This window comes from Vespula pensylvanica, chromosome 10 (genome assembly GCF_014466175.1).
Source record: "Vespula pensylvanica isolate Volc-1 chromosome 10, ASM1446617v1, whole genome shotgun sequence".
NCBI lineage: Eukaryota > Metazoa > Arthropoda > Insecta > Hymenoptera > Vespidae > Vespula > Vespula pensylvanica.
The window spans coordinates 5547911-5558011 of record NC_057694.1 but is presented as its reverse complement, the minus strand read 5'-3'; the positions used below and the strand labels follow the sequence as shown (position 1 = coordinate 5558011).

At 28.7% G+C, this 10101-nt stretch overlaps 2 protein-coding genes across 3 annotated transcripts; one reads left to right on the top strand and one right to left on the bottom strand.

Moving 5' to 3' along the window:
• Positions 1-102: 102 nt before the first annotated feature.
• LOC122632562 (striatin-interacting protein 1 homolog) lies at positions 103-4713 on the bottom strand. Of its 2 annotated transcripts, none has more exons than XM_043819497.1 (12): positions 4297-4713; positions 3920-4036; positions 3566-3849; positions 3315-3493; positions 2935-3248; positions 2648-2858; positions 2402-2556; positions 2088-2332; positions 1777-2004; positions 1535-1706; positions 1195-1399; positions 103-1088 (listed from the first exon to the last, which is right to left on the bottom strand). In XM_043819497.1, the coding sequence occupies exons 1-12, from the start codon at positions 4381-4383 to the stop codon at positions 823-825; spliced, it is 2463 nt and encodes an 820-aa protein (XP_043675432.1). In that variant the 5' UTR covers positions 4384-4713; the 3' UTR covers positions 103-822. The 2 variants fall into 2 exon arrangements, with proteins under 2 accessions (XP_043675432.1, XP_043675431.1); XM_043819496.1 differs by having other exon boundaries at positions 4288-4712.
• A 491-nt stretch (positions 4714-5204) lies between these two features.
• LOC122632563 (protein wntless) lies at positions 5205-9606 on the top strand. Its single transcript, XM_043819498.1, has 12 exons — positions 5205-5460; positions 5861-6048; positions 6134-6239; positions 6359-6483; positions 6556-6711; positions 6793-6970; positions 7054-7181; positions 7333-7338; positions 7425-7586; positions 7669-7896; positions 8008-8161; positions 8293-9606. The coding sequence occupies exons 1-12, from the start codon at positions 5355-5357 to the stop codon at positions 8391-8393; spliced, it is 1638 nt and encodes a 545-aa protein (XP_043675433.1). The 5' UTR covers positions 5205-5354; the 3' UTR covers positions 8394-9606.
• Positions 9607-10101: the final 495 nt, after the last annotated feature.

The following is a 10101-nucleotide window of genomic DNA, read 5'->3' as shown; positions in this document are numbered from 1 at the left end:
TGATGTGTATATAGTATGATACTATACATTTAAATATAGTGCTATGTTATTTCTCTTCGGCTCTTTCTCTTTTTTTTATACAAAAAGATCAATTACATGTAGATTATATAAGTCAATAAAATTACTATATTTTTTTCTTTTTTTTTTTTTTTTTCTTTTTGACAATAAACACAAATAGACTGAATTAGTAAGTTTCTGTAATCGAACATCAATGTTCTAAGACGTTATAATTATACTTGCATATTGTCGCTGTTATAATGGAGAAGGTGGGTACATATAAAACTCATATAAAATATGGAAAGTTCAATTTGGTATAATACATATCGTATTGGGAAATATATCCGTTGCGTTATTATAAATAAATGTATATAAAGCTAGATGATATAATGTGAAAATATGAAGTGATAAATCGTAATATAATTTCTTAATCTTTAATAATTACATATAGAGAAGAGGATAATATACCCACTTATTAATTAATTAGTATTCAAGAAATAAATTTTTTGCCATCAACAATAGAGATTGCACAAATAATACAATGGATAAATATAAATAAAGAAACATAAAGAAAGAACTTATGTTGCAATTTACGAACATTTACTCTAAAATTAGCTAGTTTATTCGATAAACATTCGCTATATTAGAGCCATCCATTACAACGTATACAAATTAAAAAGAAATCAATTTATAATCAAATGTTGATATGGCAATGTCTTTTGAACACTTTTCACAGTAGTATATGATTTGTAAAAATGTCAAAATTTGATCCAGGTTTATCAATTGATGAAAATACTATTTCTATACTTTACACTTATTCAAAGTTTAAATTTCACAAGCTTCAGGATCCAACAGTTCATCCCAATTAATACTTCTTTGAAACACTTCTTGTTGTAGCCATAATTCGTAATGCTGTTTAAACTCTTCTGTTAATTTTACATTCGTGCCAAGTACAGAAGTAACAGATGTATCAACGGGTTCTAATTCTTCGTCTTTTGGAGCATTGGAATATCGTCGATTATTAAACTGATCAACACAAGTACGTAATTCACATTCCTCAACTTGGAAATCCCATGGTCGTGCTTCTAAATCTATAAAACATATACATATGTAACAACATGTTGTAAAGAAATAGGAAAGAAAATAATTCGGTATCGTAATCTATACAAGAGCAATAAAAATAATTAAATGACTTACCATTACCATAGGCCCAGTCATCGTTAAGACGATGCCTAACTTTTGCATAAATTACACTTATAGTTTTCATGTTTGTCTTTCGCCATTGTCGTCCAAGATATTTAGTTTGCATTTTTAACAGTTTTAGAACGTATAATTGCATCATAGCATGTCTGACCTTTAATGTACGTTTTAAAATGGGTGCTGATTTAAAAACTACTAGCATCTATGAACGAAAGAAAATAAATTTTTTTTTATATTATCTATTGATTATAAAAAATATTACAAATATCCCTCTCTCTCTCTCTCTCTCTCTCTATATATATATATATATATATATATATATATATATATAACTTACCATAATTCTACTGTGTTTCCATTTGGTTAATTTGTTCAAAATTCTTAACAAATTAATACATGAAAAAATATTACGCCAAGAATACGTTTGATTGTCCCCAATTTCAAGACTTTCAGGCGTTAGTTCTGGTTGATCGCCAATAACACACATGGGAAAGTCCAAAAGAGGAATTCTGCAATGAATTTAAAGCAATTAAAAAAAATAGCAAGTGGATTTGTAGAAAAAAATGTGGTTTAACTTACACGTGTCTTGCTTCTATATAAGATAGGATGTTTTGATTCAAAAACTTCAATACAAGAGGTATACAGTTAGCAAATACTAAATGTTGGGACATAAATTCAAATTGATATATATGATTTAATTTGAAGTGTTTTAGTAGAAGAAGTAAAATAGCAGAAACTGCTTTAACAATGATTTCCTTATGCCTACTAACATCGTTTCCCAATTTCATTGATTGTAAAACTGTCATTCTACAAAACAAAATTATTCAATTTATCGTAAAACTATAATTGATTTTACTTATGTTAAACGTTATAAGAAATATTTAACATACGGCATTTCTTCTGGCAAAACATCAGCCATTATATTAATACTATCCGTCTTAGCTTTACTAGTTGGTGCAGCAGCAAGTAAAATTTTTAATAATGCAATCATGTACTGTGGAAGATTGGGTAATATGGCTTGATATAAAATTTCTGTTGGAGTTTGACGAAGAGGAGGTTCTGGAGTGCTCATTGGATTTCTAGCTATTTCTTCCTCCTCTTGAATTTGAACTTCAGCTAAAGATGTATACATATGCTAAAAATGTATACGTATAATAATCAGTTGTTTAGATCTTATATTACATAAAAAGAATGTTTAGCTTACTCTTTTAAGCGTGTTGACACCTTCGTGTATTGGTTGAGGTAAACCAGCTAAACTCTCTCTATCTCCTTGTAATTTATAACCAACGAATTTAAGTCTGGACACTTCCAGGAACGTGTCAACATCTTTCTGTCTTACTTTTGGTGTCCAAGGTAGACCTACAAGATAAAAATAAATATATTAAAAACAGTCATTTTAAATAATTAAATATTCACTATTGTAAAAGTTAGTAATGTAGCTTATCTTTCCCTTTGTTCATCTGTGGAGTGTAAGGCCTTAATTGAGATTGATTATTTTGATCTTCATAGTAAGTTTGATTCCAACCAGGGATACCTGGTTGACTTATGAGGTTGACCATCTCTCCTTCACCTTCATTTGCTGCAGCATTATTTCCTGGCTCTCCACCCTCGTACTCCATACCTAAGCCTGGCTCGTCTAATGAACTTTGTTTCATTAAACTCTATAAAATATTTCATATTATATAATTAAATGTGAGATAAATTTATATAATAAAAGATAAGATAACAAAAACTAACCCGTCTAAGAGGTCTTTTATTACATTTCTGATTTTGTGTTTCTATTAAATCTGGTGCACTGGCAGGAGGAGAACTAGCCCTCATGGTTCTTGCTACTTCTATTGTATCTTCTTGTTCTGTATCAAGACCAGCTTCCTCTCTGTATTTTTTCTTTAATTCTCTGAGAGTATCAATACCACCCAAAGAAACTAATATTAATTTCCATAAAAGTAAGAGAACTTTTTTTATAGGAAAATGAGGTGCAGATCCACTACAAAAACAAGTCACCATTCCAAGAAGTTTTACGATAAGTAATTCCTCGCCATATGGATTTACTGAAAAAAATAATCAGAGTAATAATAGGTTTACTAAGAAATATATCTTTGATGTTTGATAATTACCAAGTTCCTCCTTAAAAGATTCAACATAGTCTACATAAACACTGTATTCTTTACTTTTTATTTCTTCTCTCATAACTTCTGTGATGATATATAAAACAGACAGAATTATTCTCAAGTCAACAGAATCTGCAAGACTAACAGCTAATTTCCTCATAGCTAAGCTAGCAGTTGTACTGTTTCTAAAAGGCAATCAGAAAAATATGTTAAAATATAATTTGTCATTACTTTATTAAAGATAAATCGAAACTTACTCAATTTCAATATTTAAAAGCTCTACAAAAGCCGGAAAGACACCAGCTTCATAAAGCAGCATAACATTTTTTCTTGTCCAGTCTTGCTGTTCTTTGTCAGATTGTACTTCAGCCCAACAGCCTTGAACTAAATATAAGATACAACGAGCAGCTTTCATCCTTAATTGTTTATTGGATACTTCCAACTGATCTAACAATTTATATACAACTGATTTTTTTTGAGATGCATCTAACTTTTGCCACCAAGGACATAGCTTATACCATTCCATTTGATCTTCAAATGCCTACAATAAAAATATATAAGTAAACGAGCGATCGTACAAACAATTCAATTGATAATATCTATGATCTTACTTTGAGATTAAGTTGTAACTCGTATTGTTCGGTATAGCTATATAATTCGGCGATCTCATTGGCGTGTGTGTCAGCATCGTCATAAACAAAATCCAAATCTACACTTTTTGGTTCATCCTATGAGTAAAGAAAAAAACTATAGATCGCCGACTAAGCTTGTAGATCTTAATATTTCTTATCATAATTCAAACAAACGATATGATTTGTAAAAGTAATTTATATATACGTCGCAAGTCTCAATAATGTATATTACGATCTATTGTAGATCAGGTTAAGAAAAAAATCAATATACTTGTGAATCATCATGCGTGATCTTTTGTCAATATAATGGTCTTGTAACTTTCGAATGAAAAATCATTTTACTTTACCTCACTTACATCTGGATCAACTTTTCGTCGATAACCTACACGTGGAAAATCCCGCTTTCCATTTCCATTTGCATCCATCGGAACGTCACATAACATTTTGTGATAATGATTAGAGTAGGAACGGGAAGAGAAACCGATGGACACATTTAAAGTAGACAATGTCTTATAGTATTTCCGATTTTTTACTAAAACCGTACGGACAGGCTCAGGTTTGAAAATACAAAAACTAATGCGGACAGTGCATATTATAAAAAAGAATTCATAATTTTCGAATCGAAGCAGCACACATTCCGTACCTCTGATAATCGAATAACTGATTCAGAAATTATTCTTGCAAGGACTATAAACTGCAAGCAAGTTCTAGGCTCGATTCGTTTTGTCCGATCTGGACAAAACTCTCGCGTACGAGAGTATAAGTCGCGCCAGTAACTTTCCTATCAACGACTATATATATACATATACATACCGATATATACTATTTCTGGACAACTACACGTTCCTATATTAATCCAATTAGCTATGTACTCATGCGTGACTCGTAAGAAGCTTTCGGCACTTCATTTATAACACAGTTATTTCTACCTTGCATCCTTTTCTTTTTTTGAATTTGATCAATGATAAAAAATTGAGAAAATCGAAGAGAATGTTCGAGAAATATAAATATGTTTGATTTCTTCTTACGTTTGTTCTTCTTCGATCGTTTGTATGATCGTGCATTACGAAGAAATACATTTTAATAATTACTCGCGATTTCTCGGTACGATTAATCGATTTTAATCGCTAATATAAATGTTACGTGAAAAATTATATACTCACGGATATTTTTCCGTTTTTAAAGAATAAAATTTACATCTTTTCTTTTTGTTTTCTTTTTTTTTCAAATTGTTAAAATAACCAATCATGAAAGACATTTAAACAGAATCGCGCCGCTTTTGTCTGGAGTCCTGAGAAAAGGAGGGGCCAATAAACTCAAGTTCTCGGCAAACGCTTCTGTTCGATACGATTTTGTATATCGAAGAAAGCTTTTTGTCCGTTGAAACGATTTACTGCATTAAAACGGCAACACAATGCAGGGTACAATAATAGAAAATTTAAGCGGCAAAAAACTTTCGGTATTAGTAATATTACTGATTATTGTACAAATCGTCTGTTTTTTCATAGGCGGTCTTATAGGTAAGCAATAATTTATTCGATTTATTAAACGCACTTAAAGGGATTCTTCTGTCAGTATAAATAATTTTTGGAATTTTTTATTTTCATTTTTTATTTTTGCGAACAACAATGATTCCTTTCGTTTCTTTTTAATTAATGCATTTTATTTTCGCGCAACAATGGATAGATAACTTTAGTTAAGTGTTTTGATGATATGATGCTGTTAGAATTTTTTTTCTTTTCTTCTTCTTCTTTTCTTTTTTCTTTCTTTCTTTTTTTTTTTTGTTAATTTGATTTTATTTTTTTAATCATTCGTATGTTATTAGAATCGTATTTAAAATGATAACATGATCTATTATTTAAAAATATTTCTTATAGCTTTCGATGTTTTGCTTTATTTATTAAAAATTATTATTTTTAGCACCTACACCTGCTACAAGTCAAAATATATTAAGTACACCTTGTAAGGATATACGAATTAATGGAACTGAACCAGGCGCAGGAAAATGGTTTTATTCAAGAGGCAAGGGTTCTTGTACTCATGTTGATATAGATCATTTTAATTTGGATAGCCATCATCAAGCACATCAGGTGGTTTATACATTTCAGGTAAAAATATTATTATTATGTTAATGTGATATCAAATTGCAAGAATGTAGAACCTTTCTAGAAATTTGTTTGAATTATATTATAGATGCCTTCTCCACGTAGTAGCTTGCAATTGGATTATTCTAGATGGCAACAAAATCTTATAGGAGTCTTACAGGTGGATATTGTATATCACAGTCAAATTCAAATTGGTAAGTTAATTATATATATATATATATATATGTATATATATATATATATATGCATATGTGCATATGTATCTAACACTTTCTAATTTTAAAGATAATTTTTTTTTTTTTACATATGATAGCACCTAGAACTAAAATAACTCTGGATTCAAGGCTTGCTTATAGGAACAAAGAAGATCCAGATGGTGCATGGAAACCATATGCATCTTCTATAATAGAAAGGATCTTGGATTGTAGCATCGATGATGTAAAAAAATTAATGTTTTTTTAAATAAGTCAACCATTTATGGTTTATCCATTAGTATTGTTTTATTTGTAGGCAATGGAACAATATAACTATAATTGCAATGTTATACCTTTGTTTGAATTAGGATCATTGTTTCATGACTATTATTTGTTAAATATTCGTATTCCTGCTGATACTGATAGGAATATCAATCAAGGCTTAGGACATATAACAGATCTGTGGCTTACTGTAAGTAATGCATCATATATAATTATACTTTATTTTGTGATATATTTCTAAATATTATATATAATCTTAATTTCATTTCAGGCCATTAATCAAAATGGTGGCTTTACAAAAGTATGGTTAAGCCTTAAAACTGTTTTTTGCCCGATTTTACTCAGTATTTTGATGTGGTATTGGAGAAGAGTTAACATGTTATCAAGATCACCTGCCCTTTTGGAATATATGCTCTTTGCTTTAGGAATGACATTAACAATTTTAAATTGTATGTTATTATTCACACAAATACGTAATTACATTTATATAAAATTAAAAATTAAGTATAAGATAATATATTAATTATTCCAGTGCCTATGGAATATTTAACTCTTGCATATGATATGCCATTTATGCTTCTTTTGGGTGATATCAGACAAGGAATATTTTATGCGACGCTTTTATCTTTTTGGCTTGTCTTTGCAGGGGAACATCTTATGGTAAGAATCTTTTTACAATATAATTTTCTTTTATACAATAATAATTATAATTTATATACAATTATAATTATTTTTTCTCTTATCTATATCCTTAAAAAATGTATTTACTATAATTATTTTTTTCATGTGACACTACATTATGCTACATCAGATTCAGGTGCGTTTGAGATATTATTATTCGAAATTGTATTGAAAATTATAACTTAATTTTTTTTTTTCTTAAATATTATGAAATTTCTTTAGGATATCGACCAAAGAAGTTCTTTAAAATGTTATTGGCGTCATCTATCTGCAGTGGGCACAGGATGCTTGTCATTGTTCATCTTTGATATGTGTGAACGTGGAGTACAATTAAGAAATCCGTTCTATTCAATATGGGTCACAGATCTTGGTACTAAAGTGGCAGTATCCTTTCTTTTTAACTTAAAACTAAATAGATTTGTTATAATTCGTTTGAAATATTTATTCCTTAAACGATAAATAATAGTTGTCTTTTATAATTTTGGCTGGAATATCAGCTGGTGTATATTTAATATTTCTATCTTATATGATATGGAAAGTTTTTATGAATATAAGTGCAAAAAGAGCTACTTTACCCGTTATGAGTTCGGCACGTCGTTTACATTACGAAGGTGTAATATATCGTTTTAAATTCTTGATGATTGCTACATTATTATGTGCTTCATTAACAGTTATTGGATTTATTCTTGGTCAGGTAATGACTTCATGGAATATCTTTATGTACACATACACACACACACATATATTTTTAAAGTTACTAATCTTGTGATCATTATAAAAATAAAGAATTGTATATTTGGCATAGGTTGCAGAAGGACAATGGAAATGGGATGAGGAAATAGAATTACAAATGACATCTGCCTTTTTCACTGGAGTTTATGGCATGTGGAACATTTATACTATAGCACTATTATGTTTGTATGCACCGTCTCATAAACAGTGGCCGATCGAACCATCTGGTAAATAACTATTATCGTTTTATTTTATCACAATTTATTTATCACGAATAAATATTTTTTTCTCTCGTACAAAAATACATGGTTAATAATTGTGATTAAAATTATATTTTATGTGAAATCACAAATTCCAGAGCACAGTATTAGCGAAGAAATTGAGTTCTCGCGGCTTCCTACCGATCCCAATGAGATGTTGTCGCTCACAGCATTTGCCCGAAAAACAGCTGTGGAATAAACATTTTAAGTACTCTTATTTGTTACAAGTAGAACAGATCTGTAGATTTTTCAGTATTCACAGGATAATAACGGACACGACTGATAATATTTTAACCATAAATTTTATATACCAAAACTATTTATTGTTCCAAATATTTGGGATTTGTAGACTACTTTCACGAAGTTTAAGTTACAATATCGCGTATATAATAATGGTGTGATATATAATTAGTATAGATTCAATTGCTCAATGGATTATTTAAAAACGTCGAAAAGCACAAATTTTTTCTTCCAGTAAGTTAATAGAAACAGGGTGAAAATGAAGTTGTATAACTTATATACAGATCTTTATAGTACTTATACAATTTTCATAAAAAGTTTTTATTATTGTAATTAATATGATTGAGAGAAAATCTTCAGATCATATATCTTATTATATAACAAAAACGAACAGTATACGAGATCGTTTTAATTTATATACGAGTTATTTCAGTATTCATATCAATTTCTTTAAGTATTAGATTGACTAATTAGAGATCAGTATGTATTTTCTCATTTATTCATAATCTTGCATTACGTATGCAATTATAGAATTATAAATAGTATTAACATTTTTAAATTTGCAATGACTTTTTTGTAAGCAATATAGACATAGGCCGTGTATTTACTTCATATTGTATTCTATCAATTTCATTTATTAAGAGAATCTGTTTCGTCTTATTATAGTACATATCATTACCAGACAATTATCTATATTTAATCTTTACAAACGTATATTTAATCATACAATTATATATCATATACAAAATTAGAATTGAGATTATAATCACGAAATATAATAGCAGCTTTTTCGTAATACATAGTATGTCACATTTCATTAGCATAATTTGCACATTTCATAACGTAGTTTGCACGTTGGATCGAGTACTTAAGGGAAAAGATATCAGTATGAAATTTCGTGCCAAGTCAATTCAATCTAATAATTAAATTCTTCATCACACATCTTGTCATTATATAATATTCATTAGTCGATTGTAAGTATACCAAGTAGTTCGCATATAAAAAGTAGGAATTATTTAATTTTACGAGGAGAAACATTATTGCAGGTCAAGTATTCAGGATATTATTCAAAGTGCAATATTGCTTCTTATGTTTAAAATAAGTTGCTTAATATTAACTAGAATATTATATAGAATACTTGTAGACAAGATAGAAATATAAAAAAAAAAAAAAAAAAGAAAATTAAAGTTAACGATTTAGTAACATATTTTAATACATTTATATAATTTAAACATACAAGATCATTACATCATTCGATACGACTTTGACTGATTTTATATATTTAATAATGTACTGTAATGCAGGTAGAGCAAAAAATGTATTTCTTCTGGAATCAAAATATCAACATTAACATGTTAAGAAAATATGTATTGTAATTTAGCATACAAATGCGATTATTTATGTATCAGCTAACACTGTATTTTCTAATTTAATGTGAAATTTTTTTCTAATATCTACATATATACAAATTTTCTAATTCATTTAATTTTATACTTTTTTAATAAATAATTACATCTGTTGTGTAATCATGTTTTCAATCTCTCGATGCTACTCGTACGTTAATAAAATAAAAATTATAAAATTTTGATTTCAGTTTGAATCGTTCAGCCATTTGGAAAGATTGGACCAATTACAAGCTAAGAAAGATACTTGCCTATCTTCACGTT